Here is a 16,623-nt window from a genome sequence, read left to right as displayed (position 1 = left end):
GTGCTGGGGATAGGTCTGGGCTGTTGGACTGCATGCGTACTCTGTACCTGGGGTGACCCAGAAAGACAATGGGAGATTTCATGCCATGGGTGGTAGTGGGTCACAATCTAGCAACACACTAGGTGCATCTAGCAACAGATCACTAGGTACATCTAGCAACAGATCACTAGGTACTTCTAGCAACAGATCACTAGGTACTTCTAGCAACAGATCGCAACATGTCACTATAGTACTACATACCATACAAGGCCGATCATCTCGTAAAGTGCCCCACACCGTGCGCGTGCGATTCATGCCGCAAGCATTCGGAGATTTACACAACCAGACGCCAAGTCACGTCCTCTCTTCTTTTGAACTGCAATCGACACGCACGAGCCCCGATGCGTTTGCGAGGTACATACTCACCCGAGCTATAGCTCCCGGATAATGACACCTAGAATGCTATTTTGGTGTCATGGCTCTCGCGGTGCACCCAGGCAAAAGGGGCCGTACGCAAGCCCTAGATCCTAGAAATCCCAGAGATGGTCGGTCATGTTGTGATGTACGAGCATCCCCTGTGAGGTACGCCCTCACTCGAGCCAAGGCTCGGGAACGACACTCGGAATCGTCGCTGTTGCGCTGGTCTTCACACAGCACAAGCCAAAGCATCTAACTCGTCGTCTGATTGTCACCAACTCGTCGTCTGATTGTCACCAACTCGTCGTCTGATTGTCACCAACTCGTTGTTTGATCGTCACCAACTCGTCGTTTGATCGTCACCAACTCGTCGTTTGATCGTCGCCAACTCGTCGTCTGATTGTCACCAACTCGTCGTCTGACCGTCACTAACTCGTCGTCTGATCGTCGCCAACACGATACCCCCTCGCAATGCCACTGCGCCCCTGCTCCATCGTCGCCGCGCGCTCCGTCTCGCGCCCCGTCTCAGGGTCGTTGTAATCGCTCCCCAAGCCAACCCAGGTCCTCTGAGTCGTCAAGAACTCGGCGCCGGGCGAGACGACGCCGTTGACAGCCGCCAAGGCGCCGGTTGCGCGTTTTGCGAGCGCAGTGGAGGGCGCTGCTGCTGCTGTTGTTGTTGCTGCTGCGGCTGCTGTTGTTGTTGCTGCTGTTGTTGTTGTTGCTGCTGTTGTTGCTGCTGCTGCTGCTGCTGCTGCTGCTGCTGTGGTGGTGGAAGACTGGCGGATGGGCTTGGAGCGGGATGGGGCCATGGGGCGCGAGTGCGAGACGTAGCGGCCGGTTCTGAGGTCGAATTCGGGGGGTGCCGAGTCTTCTTCCGAGTCAAAGTCCGCTTCGTCGGTGCTGGTCGGCGTCGCGGTGCTGGTTTCTTCCTTCTCTCCCTCCCCGTTCCTTTGGGCCCCCGCCTCGGCGTCCGCCAGGATACGGGCGAAATCGCCGCTCCACTCGCCCGTCCACACGCGCTGCGCGTCGTCCTGCAGCGCAATGCCCAGCTCAAACGGCGTGATGAGCGGGCGCCAGAAATCCTTGGACTCGATGAGACTGCTCTCCCAGCACCCGATCACGACCCAGCCCCCAACCTCGCTGAAGTTGGCGACCTTGGCGGCGTTGACCTTGCCGACCACAAACGTGTAGCTCTTCTTCCCCGCGGCGGCGATGGCCTTTTGCACGTGCGCCAGGATGCCCATGTAGTTGCGCACGCTGAGCGTGTTGATCAGGATGCCGAAGACGGGCGTCGTCGACAGCGAGGTGCACAGCGCGTACCGCCGCCGCAGGGTCATGCGGGTGTTGGCCACCTCGGCGGCCGGGCGTGTGGGGCCCGGCGTTGCGGGGCAGATGTGTGTCGAGGCGACGCGGGAGGCGAGGATGAGCAGCAGCGAGTCGGGGGGCGGGGCGATGTGGAACAGGGCCCAGTCGAGCAGGGCCGTGTTGCCGTGTGCGGTGGCCGGGGGCGTTGTGCGGTTTGGCAGCGGGGAGGCGGGGTCGTGGACGACGGCGGTGGAGAAGAGGGACGTGTAGCCGGCCGCCTCGAGGCGCGTGTGCAGCGCGGGAATGTGGTGCGCGTAGGGCAGGTCGGCCATCAGAATGACCTTTTGCGCCTTGTCGGGGTACGTTGCCTCGAAGGCCGAAGCCGTGTGGTCGAGCTGGAGCGGGCGTGCAGTGAAGACGTAGATGACGGGCAGTCGCGACGGCGGGGAGAGACATGAGCGCCCGTAGTGCACGACACAGTCGGCGTCGACGTGCTCGGCGGCGACCTCGTCGACACAACACGCGCCGTAGGACGTGTCGCCGAGGATGAACAGCCTGTGCTCGCCGTCCCGCGTCTCTTGGTCACGTCTCTCTTGGTCCCGTCTCTCTTCGCCCCGTCTCTCTTCGCCCCGTCTCTCTTGGTCCTGCCTCTCTTCACCCTGCCTCTCTTCACCCTGCGTCTCTTCGCCCTGCGTCTCTTCACCCTGCGTCTCTTCGCCCCGCCTCTCTTCCAAGCCCATGTTGGTCTCCAGCCGCGCGCTCAGCTCCTCGACCCCCGCCCTCCCACTCCGCTGCCCCTCCGCCGCCAGCCCCCGGCTCAGCAGCCCATACACCCGCGGCGCATCAACAAGCAAGTGATCCGGAAACTGCAGCGCAATCCTCTTCCACCGCCCCTCACAGATCTCGGCGACGGTGCGCGGTATCTCGTACGTGGCTGCGAGCTGCGCGTCCGTCAGGCGCGGGCTGTCTGTGTCGACGGGAGGTGTCGGGTCTTGGAACGAGTGTGTGTCGGGCGTCGACAGCACGGGCGCGCCCGCAAGAGCCGGGACCGCCATTTGCGCTGCGTTGTTTGTTTGTCTGGAGGGGCAGTCGGCGGGGTTGACGTTGGGAAACTTTTCGGCGGGGGGCTGAGATGATCGGCGCAATGTCGAAGAGCCGCATGCAGGGGTCGTCGTCTACACACGTACGTCGCGTGTGATTGGACGGTGAGCTCCGGGGGCTGCGCTTTTGGAGTAATCACACAGTCGTCAGTCGTTCACTTGAACACCAACATGCAAGACAGAGCAGATGGTGTCACACTTACTCACAGTCTAGACAGTGATCCAAGGTCATGACATGAATACCATGTACGTGCAAGACAGAGCAGATGGTGTTACACTTACTCACAGTCTAGACAGTGATCCAAGGTCATGACATGAATACCATGTACATGCAAAACAAAGCAAATAGTGTCACACTTATTTGCAGTCTAGACGGTCGTCCAAGGTCACGACACGAATGCCATGTACATGCAAAACAAAGCAAATGGTATCACAAACAAGCGCCAGCAATGCCCCCCTAGATGCAAACACAAAAAGGCCGCCCCGCCCCGCCCCACCACTCAAACCACGAGCCACCCCGCAACGGCCGCTGCCAGCGCAACGCCGACAGCGTTGGGCGAAAACCTGCCCACACCGTTATCCTTGACAGAAGCCTCGGCCAGCATCCGAGGAAAGTACGGCTCGGAAGAACTCGCCAGCGTGCCGTTCCAGCAGTACGTGGAGAAACACTGCTGACACGCGTCAGGCACCGCGTCGCCGTTGCGCTCGAAGCTGCGCGACAGGACGGCGCAGGCGACGCACGTCGGCCACGACTCGGAACCCGCGCGGCTCGAGTTGGCCTGGGTGACGACGTCGTAGCCGTTCTGGATCATGGCGTTGCGCTCCGCGAGCGTGTAGTCGAGCTTGCCGAACGTCGACGTGTTGGACTCGAAGCTGTACGGCGAGTTGGGCAGGTACACAATCAGAGGCGGGATGTTGCCGCCCGCCGTCACGTTGCTGCTGTTGCAGCCGAAGAACGTGGGCTTGTTGTTGAGCCCGAGCGCAACAAACGTGTCGTGCCCGGGAATGTACGGGAACGACGTCCTGTTCATGATTGGCGTTTCGGAGCGCTCGTATGTCGCGATGAGCGCGGTTCCGTTCGGGTAGTTGGGCGCAGATGGCGCGATCGTGTCTGCCGACGAATCGACCGCGAAGATGACGTCGACGGCGCGCATAGGCTGGATGACGGGGTTCAGAGGAATGTTCTGGAGATCCTCACCGCCATCCACCAAGGTAAGGCGCTCGTGGTCGAAGCTGGGGTTGGTGTCGTTGTGGAAGCCGTAGAACGGGTTGGGTGTGTAGTCGGCAATGTCGTTCTGGTCCTTGCCGATTTTGGTCAAGACGTCCGTGATGACGGAGGTGAGGAAATCAGGGAGACTGAAGCTCCCCAGGCTCAGGAAGATCTGGTTGAACAACGACGAGCTGGTGCCCATGACGAAGCCCAGGTTGTCGAAGCCAGCAACACAGCCTTCGCTCTGTGCAAGAGCCCCGTTGGAGAAGTTGGATCCAATGTACTTCAAGGGCGCGAAGCCGTACGTGGTTGGGTCGAACGAGCCCATCTCGAACGGGTTGAACTCGAAAACGGTCGCGTTAAGAGAGACGATGAGGTCGCCGGGAGAACGCTCATCCGCGATCAGGATAGGCATGGGTGCCTCACCGTTGGCGAAAAGCTGGTCATCCTGGATAGAAGAGAAGGTGTACGCAGGAGCACCATCGCTGGCGTTGATTAACTGGAAAGAAAGGCCGCGGCCGTAGTAGTCGGTGATGGACGAGTTGAACCCGCCCGCGGGTGAGTCGACCTTGTCGCTGACCGTGCTGACCAGGTTGTGGAAGTAGTCCGCTGTGGACAGGAGCTGAATGCCACCAGTGGGTGGACCCTTGAAGAGCGAATTTTGGAACTGCCAAATCGCGCTTCCCTCGCCCTTGTCCTGAATGCTCTGCACGCTCGTGAAGTTGTTGGCGTAGATGCTGCCCAGCATCCAACCACCACCGGACAGCGCTGAGACATATGTCGTAGATTGCAGCAACCCACCCAAGTGACCGCTGCTTGTCGCGTTCCGTGTGCGGTTGTCGAATGCAGCGAGAGCTCCAGCTCCGTTCAGGAGAGCACGATATCCTCCTCCAGAGAATGAAATGGCAATGTTTGGAAGCGCGGTCGTGTTGCTGCGGTGCTTTTCGATGTATGCACTTGCATCAAAGTTGGGAATGCTGGCACGCGACAAAAAGTCCTTCATGGGATCCACTGTGTTGGGCCTCCTCTTCTGCAGCCATGATGTCTCTGACTCGGAAAGCTTGTCTGCCGAGCGGATGCTAGGGCGCGTCGACGGGCAGTCGACTACAGCAGGCGCGTAACCGTTGGGCGCCTGCGGTGAGGCACGCTTGTCGAGAGCATAGTCGACAGGTGCAACTCTGCGAGCTTCAATTGCGTGACGAGCCTCAATAGCAGAAGCTGGGGCCAGTTAGCAGGGGAGGACCGACGTCATTGCAACACATACAGCTCGCTAATGTTGTAAAGGCCGAGGCCGCAAGAAAGGATGTGTACTTCATCTCAGACTTCAGTCTATGAATGAGAAGAATAGTGTAACTCAAGAAAGGAAATATAGAAATACCAAGAACGACAGCGGATACACAATGTTATATGAGTGGGCACAACCAAGAACGGGAGCGACGGAATGATCAATGCTGCAGTGTTTCGTTGCCAACACCGGGTGAGCTAGGAGAGATCTGACCTCATCGAGACTAGGAAGACGAACCTGGCGTGGCTGGGGTCCCTGATCGTCATCCTACGGGCGCCACTTGTTTTCAGCAGCTGCTTTTTCATCGCACATTGCCTTGTTTGGCCGTGTCGTGTGCTGCGAGCAACGTACTCCCACCCAACTCGCGGGAACAGGCTTGCTGGTATTGACCAGGTGCTGACGCCAGAGAAGGTCGTATGCTGTCTACGGTGAGAGATGGCACAGCTGAGGCGTCTCGTCCGAAATGCAAGGAGCAGATTGCGTTGCATCGGCAGCCGTACCGCAAGGCACGCGCTGAGCTTACTCGATTGCCCTGTGGCTGTGGCACCGCAATCTGACGGAACCTGCAGTTCGTGGAGCTGAAATTAGGGACTTTGCGCTCTAAACCCAGCCAGGATCTGCGCCGGGAGATTGCATTGTGAGGTGGGGATAGCCACTTCGGGGTTCCACTGTGTAGATTTAATGACCGCCAGATACTCACCAGCACTCCTCGACCACGCTGCTGAAGCGCGCTGCGCAAGAGAGCAACTGCTGCCGGGGCAGCTATGACGTTGATCGCTGTCGAACTTTCACATCGACTAGAAGCCGGCGGTTCCGACGCGCACTATGACGCTGTTATGGAGACGTTGAATGTTGCGAGGAAGTTTGGCGTACACAATGGCGCCTGTGCTGCGCGGCCTGTCATTGGACCGCGCACCAACCGCGGACAAGCAGCATCTTGACACAGTCAGCCCTAAACGAGTAGCTAGGATACGCTCACACGACACCCTTCCTTCGCAGTGCTGTTGCCCGATGTCCGTGGCATTGTTTTGCTGGGCTGGCTGCCCTGCGTGCACGCAGTTGAGCGCTTGCTCGCTCAGAAATGCATTGCTGTACGCTGTACGCTGTACGCTGTGTGCTGCACGCTGCACGCTGTCGTGAGGGATACGCGTTTCGCCCTCACCACGCTTCGAACCGACCGTCCGAGACGCTCCGCGGTGCAGGAAACCAGGTGGCAACGGGTGGCTACAGGATCCGCCCCCGAGCACTAGGAAGGCACCCTCGGATCGAGCAAGCAGCAGCCACACAACGATACGGAGCGGAGGTTAAGCACACCGCATCCGCGCTCTCGGGGCGGGAAAGTTGACGTTGGAGCGGTGTTGGGGATGAGTACTGAGGGTTCTGGGATTGGGGGACGCATGCACGGCGAGCGACGAAGGCGTGAGTGTTGGGGTGAAGCGTTTGCGTGGGGACCATGTTTATCTCATGTGTAGGCCACTGTTCATCCAGACCGTCGCTAATCTTACAGGATGCAACACTTTTGCCCATTTGGTCTCACCCTCCATTTCGACTTGGAGCCCTCTATCTTACCACACTTGGACTCTTCGCTATCCGTCTCGTGATGTCCAGTCCCCTCGGAGAGCACAATATACCCATCCCGCGACCAGCTCGCCTCAGCCTCGCTCTTCATCTCCTCCTGCTGCTCTTTCGAAAAGCGGTGCACAGTGCGTGTCCGTTCTAATCTACTCTTGTCTGTCTCGACAATCGATGCTTCGACGATGCCCGCATCAGTACATGTGTCGAAGTGGTAGATGCGCGCCTCGCAATTGTACCAGCCGGTTCCTGCAGTTGTCAGCCTCGTCTTGCGGGCAGGTGTGTAGTCGCATACCGATTCCACTCGTAGCGCCGTACCAGTCGTCTGTCAGGTAGTGCAGCACGGCGCCATGCGCGACTACCGCGACGTGCACCGCGTCTAGACCGGCGAGGAAGTGTCTCGCCTTGCGACACCGCGCAGCGATACAGTCGCTGCGAGGCGAGAAGATGCCCGTCACCTTGTCTGTCCAAGTAGTCGGCACGAGGGAGAAATCCACGGGCCGGTTTGCAAACTCGTGCTCCAGGTCTGCAACCGCGCTGCCGGTGTCGCACGGCAGGTCAGACGTCTCCTGCAGCTCGGGGAGGGCGAGGATGCGCAGCGCGGGCTTGAAGCGCAGCAGCGCCTCGAACACGAGGAGCGCGGTGTGCAGGGTTCGCCGCAGCGGCGAGGCCACGATGCAGTCGATCGAGTACACGTCGTCGAGCTTCCAGGCTAGGTCGCGGCACTGCTGGTGCCCTTCGAGCGTCAGGCGGGGGTCGTGGAAGCGGTGGCCTTCGATATTGAGGTTGTGGAAGCCTTGGGCGTGGCGGACGAGTGTGAGCTGCTGGGGCGGCATGCTGAGCGCCTTGCTGAAGCGTGGTCTTGACTTGAAGGGATTTGGCGCTGTGCGGTGTTTTGTCCTTGGCCGCATTGAAGCATGTCGATGTGGGCATGTCACCTCGCACTTCACATGGTGCGGTGGAATTGGCCTACGGGTGTCATGGTGGTCTCGCGGTTGTACCGTGTGCTGGTGTCTGTTTGTGAATGGAGAGGTGATTCTTCTGTCTAGAACGCCTGACCATCGTCCAGTGAAGAAGCCTAAACGAGCTCCTAGTCACAATGACTAGGTAGGAGCGGCGGCTCATCATCTGAAAAAGAGCAGTTCCTTTTGATGCCAGGCATGAGTCCAGAATGAACCAAGCTCATCGAGGACGGTGGGCTCTGCACACTGACCTCGTCCCAACTGCTCGCTCCCATGTCGTCAACGTGGGCCATATCATCCGGACGCATCTGAAGGGCAGAACCTGACAGAGCGGTGAAAGTAGATGAGAGGATATTTCACACACAAAGACATGGCCTGTCGTCGATTCTGCACTCGGTGGCCGGAGAATTGTTATCGATAGAGAGCAGCTCGCCTCGATAATAGCCGATGCGCATCGACCGACGTCAGGCTCTCGACACGCACGCTGCAAGATGCACTTGGCTGCCCGTCTGAGTCCTGTGCGCTATGAATGGGCTGGAATCACACACACACGGTGACGCGCGCACAGCGGAGCAGCTGCCCACGCCCGCGTCGACGCCCGAACCTGGCCATGTGGCATCAGCGGACGGCCCGCGCAACACCTACACCAAGACCGAGACGCCGCTGCAAGATGTCACCAATCTTCGCAGCCCCGCGCTGGACGGCGCTCCGAGTAGCAGGCGCACTAGCATGCACGAGGACGCCGTCCTGTCGGACACAAGCGAGAAGATACGGCCCATCAAGCGCCCCGGCGACGTGCGCAGGACGAGCAGCGTGTCGGAGCATGTCCGGGTCCTCAAGCTCACCCCGAGCCAGATGTTGGAGCTGACGAGCGAGCCGGCCAACATCCCGATCCGCGCTGCGACGCCCATCCTCGAAGACGCCCTCGAGAGCGAGCCCGGCGATGACCACCGCGTGCTTGGCGTCGTCCTGGAGAGGCCCATCCAGCGCAAGGACGAGCGGTCGGCGAGCGGCGGGAAGCAGCCGCGGAGCTCGCGCAGTCCCCAGCCGCGGCAGGAGAAGGAGAAGGAGATTGTCGTGCTGAAGACGCCGGCCGCAGAGCTGAGGCATGGCCGGCCGGGCCTGAACTCGCGGTCAGTCACCACGCCCGTCATCCGCAGGACGGACTCGAGAACCCGATCACGCACCCAGACGGCACAGACCCACGAGAGAGACGGCGGAGGGGAGCGCCGGACGGAGAAGCTGGCGCCCTCGCCGCTGCTGGAATCCGCTCCAGCATTGCCCCTGCCGCCCATGTCCATGCCGACCTTCTTGTCCCTGGAGCTGTCCGCCAGTCGGCCGTCTCCGCTGTACATCTACCGCCCGTCGACCGATGACTTCCCTTATGAGTCGTCCGCCATCAAGTACGAGCGCCTGCTCAACTTTCTGCAGATACCCTTCCAGGTCGAGGGCGTGCTAGCCTTTGGCGCTCTTGCCTGTCTGGACGCCTGGATGCATGTCATGACCATCCTGCCCCTGCGCTTCCTGCTTGCTGCCGGGGTGCTGATCAAGTGGTGGGGCTCTGTCATCGTCAAGGAGTTCCGTCATCTCTCTGCATACGTCTACAGCGGTCTGCCGCGAGTGTGGCAGAGGCGTAGAAATCCTCTCGACACACCAACGCCCGCTGCAACGCCAGCGGACGAACACCCACCATCGCTGTCACGGAAGCCCTCAGCGAATGTCTCGCAGACTGTTCACCCAGCTGCTGCACGGCAGAACGGCGAGACGGTGACCACATTCAAGTTTCCGGAGCTGAAGGAACCGAAGCCTAAGAGGAGTCGGAACTCACGCTTCCGACATCGCCGGACCAAGTCCACACCATCTCTGCTCCTGCCAAACCACAAGGCAGATATCCTCAAAGGTCTGCTAGTGGTCGCCAGCTGCTTCGTTCTGATGCGCTTCGATGCGAGCCGCATGTACCACGGTATCCGCGGCCAGTCTGCCATCAAGCTCTACGTCATCTACAACCTTCTCGAAGTCTGCGACCGCCTACTGTCAGCCCTCGGGCAGGACATTCTAGAGTGCCTCTTCTCCCGCGAGACGCTTGATCGCAGCCCTGACGGCCGCAGCAAGGTCATCCGTCCGTTCTGGATGTTCTTGCTCGCGCTCGTGTACACCGTCGTGCATGCTACAGCGCTCTTCTACCAGGTCATCACGCTCAACGTCGCCGTCAACTCGTACTCGAATGCGCTTTTGACCCTGCTCATGTCCAACCAGTTCGTTGAGATCAAGGGCACCGTGTTCAAGAAGTTTGAGAAAGAGTCGCTCTTCCAAATCACCTGTGCCGACGTCGTCGAGCGCTTCCAGCTCTGGCTCATGCTACTTATCATTGCCATGCGCAACATGGTCGAGGTCGGCGGCCTCAGTATCCAGAACAGCGCTACTTCCTGGACTGCCATGTTCACCGGCGGTGCGACCAACACCACCACCGCCTCCTTCGCCGCCTCAAGCATCATCCCCATGAGCTTCACCATTTTCCCCAAATACATTGCGCAAGTCCTGAACCCCTTCCTGCTCGTCCTCGGCTCCGAGATGGCAGTCGACTGGCTCAAGCACGCATACATTACCAAATTCAACCAGACCAAACCCCAGGTCTATGGAAAGTTCTTCGACGTCCTAGCGAAAGACTACTACTCCAACGCCTTCCAAGACCCAAATCTGACGCGTCGCCTGGGTCTACCAGTCATTCCGCTCTCCTGCCTCTTCATCCGCGCCGCTATCCAGACCTACCACATGTTCGTCGCCACCTACATGCCGCCGCCCATGCCTTCCTTCTCCACGAGCCTGACGTCCGAGCGCACGAGCTCGCCTACCACAACCGCAGCACTCGCGCACATCGACCACGTCTTCCGCCGCGCACTCGGCCGCTCCACGTTCGGCGCCGGCTCCACATCCCCATGGGCCCCCTTTTCCGCCTGGACCCTCGACGACTCGATCGCTGCCAGCACCATGCTGCTCGTCTTCCTCATCATCTACCTCCTCTTGCTCGCCCTCAAGCTGCTGCTGGGCATGTTCCTGCTGAGCGTGGCGCGCCGGCGGTGCCACGGCATGAAAGAGCGGGAGCTGGCGAGCGTCGAGACGGGCGGGAAGCGCATAGGCGGCTGGGGCGTGGTGGATGTCGACGAGGAGAAGAGGCGGTACATTCACCACGATGATGCGGAGGGGTTGCGGGCGCTGAGAGAGCGGGACGAGAAGGCGCGCAGGAAGGACGAGGTGGAGCGCGAGAGAGGCACAAGCTTCGGGCATGTGAGTCGCTACGCCATGGTTGCGAAGCGCATTTGGTAGTTGGGTTCTGCATCTATCTGAATACCAGCGTCGAGCGCTCGTCGTGCGCTCGTCTTGCGCACCGTGCCAATGCGGGACTCGAGCATTCTCTGTTGACCAACACACCCCCATCAAAGCCTTCCACTCACCAGCCAACATCCGACGCAGTCTCCGACGAAGCCTGCCGTGGCTGCACTTGTGCCTCCCTTCACAGCCGAGGCAACCCGCTAGCGCCACGCCGAGTAGTCGTCGACTACCAGTACCATTCCACTGCACACCACCTCAAACACCTCTCCTTCTCACACCCGCATCCCCGCCCGGAACAAACCACACTTGGACCCAGCGCCGATCCAGCAATGGCAGACCCCGCGCCCAAGTCCTTCACAGAACAACTCGCCTTCCAACAGCTGGGCGAGAACTCATGGACAACACTCCACCCGCCGCAGCGCATGGGCAACGCGCTTCCCATCGCGTACGGCGGCTACGCGCTCGCCGTGGCATGCAAGGCCGCCTGTCTCTCCGTGCCCAAGGGCTACCATCTCTACTCGTTTCTGGGCAACTATCTCGGCCCCGCGTCGACGGACCGGCCGCTGCGTGCCGTTGCGCGCACAATCCGGCAGACGCGCACGTTTGCCACGCGCCAGGTGCAAGTCAGCCAGATCCAGGACGACGGGACGCCGCGCGTGTGTCTCTCCGCGACGGCGGACTTCCAGGCCCCGGAGCAAGGGAGCGTGCTGGTGTACTCGCGCCCCCCGTCGCGGCAGTACGCACACCACGTGGGGCTGCCGTCGACGCTCGACGCGGCAGCGCAGCTGCTGCAGGCGGGCAAGATCAGCGCCGCGCAGCACGCCGCGTTCGCAGCTGCCTTCGCCGTCGCGGCGGGGCTGTTCACATCCCGGCCGTGTCCGGAGGGCGTCTTCGCGCAGAACCTCTCTGGCCTCGCCAAGGCGCTGCCGCACTCACAGGACGCGCTGCCGCTGTCTGCGCGCACAACCGCAGACTGGTTCCGTAGCGCCACACCCCTCGACACGTCCGCGGAGCACCTGGCGGCGCTGGCCTTCTACGCCGACGGCGCGCTGTCGTTTTGCCCGCTGAGCTTCAGCCATTTGTATCTCGATGACAGCGCGGCGTGTTCGAGTCTTGACTTCGCGCTGCGGGTTTTCGGGCCCGTGGATGTGGGCGAGTGGCTGTTGCGGGAGATCAGCACGAGTGTGGGGGGCGAGGGGCGGACGTTTAGCGAGTGCTGGATCTGGGATGAACAGGGGAGGGCCGTGGCGTGTATGAGCCAGCAGAGCATTATGAGGGTGTTGCCGGGCAAGGGGAAGCTATGAGGTGCGTCGCTTTGGGGATGCTGGGGGATGGCTGGGGGTGAAGACGGGGATGAGTGTAGAGTGCTGTTGGAGTATGGAAGCCCTCCAGCTACAACGGAGCCGACTTAGAATTGTAACAGAGAAGATTTTCCACTCAGGCTATGTCGTGCTAGTCACCAATCGGTGTAAGTAGGCAATGGGGACGCTTGCCATGCGACTTGTCTAGTTGAGCCCATCACAGCTCGAGCACGATCTTGTGAGGGCCATCTTGGGCCGTGAGGCTACCTGCACAAAACAGACTACACGAGTCTTTCACGCTGACTGTCACTAGGAACAGCATAGAGTCTGCATGGCTGGCCGGAGGCAGCTTTACCTTTCTCTTGGTGCGTAGGCGGTCGACCTTTCTAAATTCTCTGTACCTGTTACGGGCAACATGCCCCTTCTCTAAAGACTTGGACAGTATGAACAGTACCCGAAGCGACGAGGGCGACACGATCGAACGAGGGTCGCCCGATCAGTGTAGTGACCGGTGAGATTCTTGTGAGAAGTGTGTGGCATATCGCACCAAAGCAGGCAGTCATGCTCATTAGCAGCGTTCTTCTGGCTGTGAAACAGCGCAGCATCGCTGCGAGAGGTCCGGCCTCTGCTTCCCGAATATTGTCTTCTCGACGACCCTCGACATGCATCGACATAAAACCTCATCGATCCACACCCTACGAATCAGCATCCGATGTTCTAGGAAGGTGGCACAGCCGTCTAGTACAAACCATCTGCATACCGTAATCCTTCTCGCCCAGGGCATTGGATACTAGAGCCGCATATTGCGTGCATATTCTGTCTGCAGCGCCACGTGGTGCGGACAAGCCCGGCTACCCAGGTCGTCATCGGTATGCCGCCTGCCCACGTTCTCGTGCTCCCGGGTGTGGTCACCACGCCGGTTGTTGAAACACCATACGTAGCCGGGGCGGACTGCATCGCGAAAAGTGTCGTGTTACCTGAGCGGAGATGATGATATGAAAGTGTGGTGGTGCAGCATTGAACTATGTGGAGGCTGGAATCTTGGGGGCCAGGTTATGAGGCTGCTCGATGCAGGGCGTGGTGGAGACACATGCCTTTGGGTCCGAGACACGTGGTAGTGAAATGAGGCCGCCATCTTAAAGGACTGTTCGACTAGGTATGCAGTCTGATGCTGCAGTTGAGCTGTTCATGTTCATACTCGCTTGATTGCAGGCAATCTCGATGACGCCCTCGGTGCCTCGGCGAGAATGTCAACGTCGGTGTTTGCCTGCCTGAAACGACATCGAATGCACCTTGATGGCCTTTGCGCCGGGCATCGTGTAGCAGAATGGAGGCACAGCATATCGCTACCGGAAGTGCCAAATTCGTAGTGCAGCGACCAACGTGCGACCTTACTGCTGGCGCAAAGCGCAGGCCATGCTTCTCGAAGACATCCTCCTGGGTTCCGGGATGCAAGCATCTGACATATGTTGGCGCTCGCTGTGCATGTAAGCGACCTCGACCTTGTAGGGTTGTCGATGCCGTGCAAGGCGGGCGGAAGTTTGTTTTGGCCTAGGCCGTCAGCTCCTTCTCCCACGAGCCGATCGTCGTCGTGCCACAAATAGCAACGACAACATTCGCGGAAGGAACTATGATGGCTGCAAAGTCTCCCTCACATCGATCCGGAAGCAATTGGCGTTTGTTGAGGACCGCAACATCCGTCACGGGCACATATGGGCGAGCGCCATGTTCGCTACGAGGCACTGAACTCTGGGTAGCTTCGGCTGACCGAGGACGAGCCAGCCGGAGTGCACGATGCGGTTCTCGAGAAACAAACCCTTCCCGCATTTGGCAAATGATGGCTTCGAGATGCAGGACGCGCCTGGAAGTTCGACTTCGCGACGGTGCATGCGCCTCGGCAGTACTCATTTCGGGTGACGTGGAACCTTATAGCAAGTTGAGACGGGTGCAATCTTGAACTTCGGTGCGAGGCCTGCAGCGGTGACTAACTTGCTGCATGTCAGTCTGGAGGTCGGAGATATGGCAGCGACCGATGAGGGACAATGGTGTTTCAATACGAAGCGCACATCGTAGCAACTGCAGAGCACAGGTCGTGTGTAGAGACGCACGTCCTCGAGATGCAAGATTTATTGAGGCGTTGAATCCAGACGACTAGACACAGCGGTCAGAGCCGCAACACTGCATGCTTGGGAGAGGCACAGTAATCTCTCCACAGCTTTGAGCCCCGATAGGAAGGGCCCGGGTCAATGCAGCGGTACTTCGACGTTTCTTGAGACCATATTCGTGGTGTTGCGTGGTAGGCGTACTGTGCCGCAACCGATGGTACAGCTCCCCGAATCCTCTATGTAAGGGCTGCCCTACTTGAGCCCTGACCGATGCCTTCATTTGAATGACCTCGAGTAATGCCCGTACCCGAGTGCCCGTAGAGTTTGGCGATGCTCGATCGGCTCAAGGTGACGTGAGGATGCAGTGCAGCTCGACGCAATGAGGTGGTAATGGGAGATGCACCACTTCCCGAGATGCAGTAGGTAGCTTCGCGTGGATGTGTTGTTGCGCATGCATATGGAATTGGAAGTCTTCTAGAACATGTGCTTAGCCCAGTGAGGCGTTTCCGAAAATACCCCTTGCAGACCTTCCCGCGAGAAAATATCCCAGGTCTACAAAATCCAATCGACCTTCACCTTTTGCGCTTACTCCACAACACAAGCTTCCGGAGGCCGCCCTAACCTGCCTACCCTGTGCCTTCTGTGCAATCACTTTACGTGATGCAGACCAAGAACTATAACGAACTAGGTTTGTCCAGCCGAGTTGAGATCTCTGTGCGTGAGCTCCACTTGCGACAATAGATACCGTAGCATACAACGGCATGTCAATTGCCTTCCGCGATGCACTGCGGAAGACAATGCTCCGACGAAGCGGAACTGAATCATGAGAGATCCTAAGAGACTTGTGCTGTACGACTGACATACCTAGAGGAGCGGTCGAACGTAGCGCCGAAGCAAGGCAATGTCACAGATATTTACCCCTGAGTAACCACGTATATGTGACAGTCCAGCGATCCGTTGATCTGGCGTCCGGGGTGGTAAACAGCCTGAACAGTTCTGGCTGATCTGTTTCATGTCCTACGGCGTGACGAAATTGTGCGTTTGCCAAGTTCAGCGGTTCGCCATGTGAAAACTGATCTCGTGTGCGCGGAAAGTCTAGACGTTGTCTTTGATGAGCTCGCTCGGTTAGCCTGCACTTTTTCTGTTCTCTTAACTTTTGGTGCACAGCACCATGCCAAGCCTGAGGCCGCGCTTGGTCGTGGTGCTTGTCGTTCGGTGGTACAGAAACCAACAGTGCATCTGTAGCTCCTCGGGGACAGCGAAGCTGCAAGCCCTCCACATCCTCGTCTGCTTCTGCGTTCTGATCGGGCCGAAGATGCAGAGAAGGAAGTGGGTCGAAACGCAAAAGCAAAGAAGGTCGAATCAACGCCAGCGGAGAGGCGTGCGGATAAGTGACATTCTGCGCCGGCCCACGTGGAGGCGGTCGCATAGTTGCAGAAAGACAGAGACTGAGGGAGTGAACTGGGCAAGATGGACCGGCTGCCCAGACGTCAGATTTGGCGAAGTGGAGGAGATTGGATGCCGGCACGTCAAAGAGAGCCATGTTTGCACGGCGGTCCCTTTTCATTCCTGTGTTTTGAAAGTGGCAGGCCTGGCGCAGATCAGACGGGAGCGAGACGACGTCTGATCTGTAGGATTTTGCCGATGTCTCGTGACGGCGGGGGTATTGCTAGACAATGGCGCTCGAGCAATCGGCGTGCTGCAGCATGGGCGCGGCGTTGGTGCGGGTTTTTGGTGTGCAGCGTCGCGGCTGACTGTGCCGGGACGCGCTTTTCGGTGTGCGAGATGCTGCCATAGAAGCTTTCTTCCAGAAGGAAATGCTCCTAGTGCATGTCAGCCCGTGGAGACGATCCGTGTGGTTCCAGCACTGCGTCGAGCAGACGTGCACTTTAATGAGGTGTCTGAGGCCCTGGTGATGATGCAGCACCATGTCGTCGCCCTGATGATCCCCAGGCTGAACACGTATAGGCAGCCAAATTCGAACTTAGGATTTGGCTGTCGGAGAACAAGCAGTCCCTCAGCGGTCACTGGAGATGTAGTTGCCGCGTTTGCCAGCG

General features: G+C 59.2%; 7 protein-coding genes across 7 annotated transcripts; 2 read left to right on the top strand and 5 right to left on the bottom strand.

Annotated features, from left to right (window-relative positions):
• Window positions 1–824: 824 nt before the first annotated feature.
• M421DRAFT_76121 (diphthamide biosynthesis protein 2) lies at window positions 825–2,756 on the bottom strand (the record flags this gene model as incomplete). Its single annotated transcript, XM_033597195.1, has 2 exons — window positions 825–2,293; window positions 2,405–2,756. The coding sequence occupies 2 exons, from the start codon at window positions 2,754–2,756 to the stop codon at window positions 825–827; spliced, it is 1,821 nt and encodes a 606-aa protein (XP_033443399.1).
• Window positions 2,757–3,301: 545 nt separating this feature from the next.
• M421DRAFT_76057 (uncharacterized protein) lies at window positions 3,302–5,327 on the bottom strand (the record flags this gene model as incomplete). Its single annotated transcript, XM_033597186.1, has 2 exons — window positions 3,302–5,229; window positions 5,276–5,327. The coding sequence occupies 2 exons, from the start codon at window positions 5,325–5,327 to the stop codon at window positions 3,302–3,304; spliced, it is 1,980 nt and encodes a 659-aa protein (XP_033443398.1).
• Window positions 5,328–6,797: 1,470 nt separating this feature from the next.
• M421DRAFT_76020 (phosphoglycerate mutase-like protein) lies at window positions 6,798–7,704 on the bottom strand (the record flags this gene model as incomplete). The annotated part of the gene is made up of 2 exons (XM_033597182.1): window positions 6,798–7,117; window positions 7,164–7,704. 2 exons carry the CDS (start codon window positions 7,702–7,704, stop codon window positions 6,798–6,800), a joined length of 861 nt encoding a protein of 286 aa, XP_033443397.1.
• Window positions 7,705–8,355: 651 nt separating this feature from the next.
• Window positions 8,356–11,154, top strand: M421DRAFT_9924 (DUF747-domain-containing protein; the record flags this gene model as incomplete). The annotated part of the gene is made up of 1 exon (XM_033598729.1): window positions 8,356–11,154. One exon carries the CDS (start codon window positions 8,356–8,358, stop codon window positions 11,152–11,154), a length of 2,799 nt encoding a protein of 932 aa, XP_033443396.1.
• A 335-nt stretch (window positions 11,155–11,489) lies between these two features.
• M421DRAFT_76078 (Thioesterase/thiol ester dehydrase-isomerase) lies at window positions 11,490–12,464 on the top strand (the record flags this gene model as incomplete). The annotated part of the gene is made up of 1 exon (XM_033597189.1): window positions 11,490–12,464. One exon carries the CDS (start codon window positions 11,490–11,492, stop codon window positions 12,462–12,464), a length of 975 nt encoding a protein of 324 aa, XP_033443395.1.
• A 2,026-nt stretch (window positions 12,465–14,490) lies between these two features.
• M421DRAFT_331724 (uncharacterized protein) lies at window positions 14,491–14,952 on the bottom strand. Its single transcript, XM_033589382.1, has one exon. The coding sequence runs from the start codon at window positions 14,844–14,846 to the stop codon at window positions 14,613–14,615; it is 234 nt and encodes a 77-aa protein (XP_033443394.1). The 5' UTR covers window positions 14,847–14,952; the 3' UTR covers window positions 14,491–14,612.
• Window positions 14,953–14,993: 41 nt separating this feature from the next.
• M421DRAFT_426116 (uncharacterized protein) lies at window positions 14,994–16,156 on the bottom strand. Its single transcript, XM_033594295.1, has one exon. It carries the CDS (start codon window positions 16,107–16,109, stop codon window positions 15,471–15,473), a length of 639 nt encoding a protein of 212 aa, XP_033443393.1. The 5' UTR covers window positions 16,110–16,156; the 3' UTR covers window positions 14,994–15,470.
• Window positions 16,157–16,623: the final 467 nt, after the last annotated feature.

Source organism: Didymella exigua (genome assembly GCF_010094145.1).
Source record: "Didymella exigua CBS 183.55 unplaced genomic scaffold M421scaffold_54, whole genome shotgun sequence".
In the NCBI taxonomy this organism is placed as follows: Eukaryota; Fungi; Ascomycota; class Dothideomycetes; order Pleosporales; family Didymellaceae; genus Didymella; species Didymella exigua.
The sequence above is the reverse complement of the archived record's forward strand: the minus strand, read 5'-3'. Positions and strand labels throughout refer to the sequence as shown.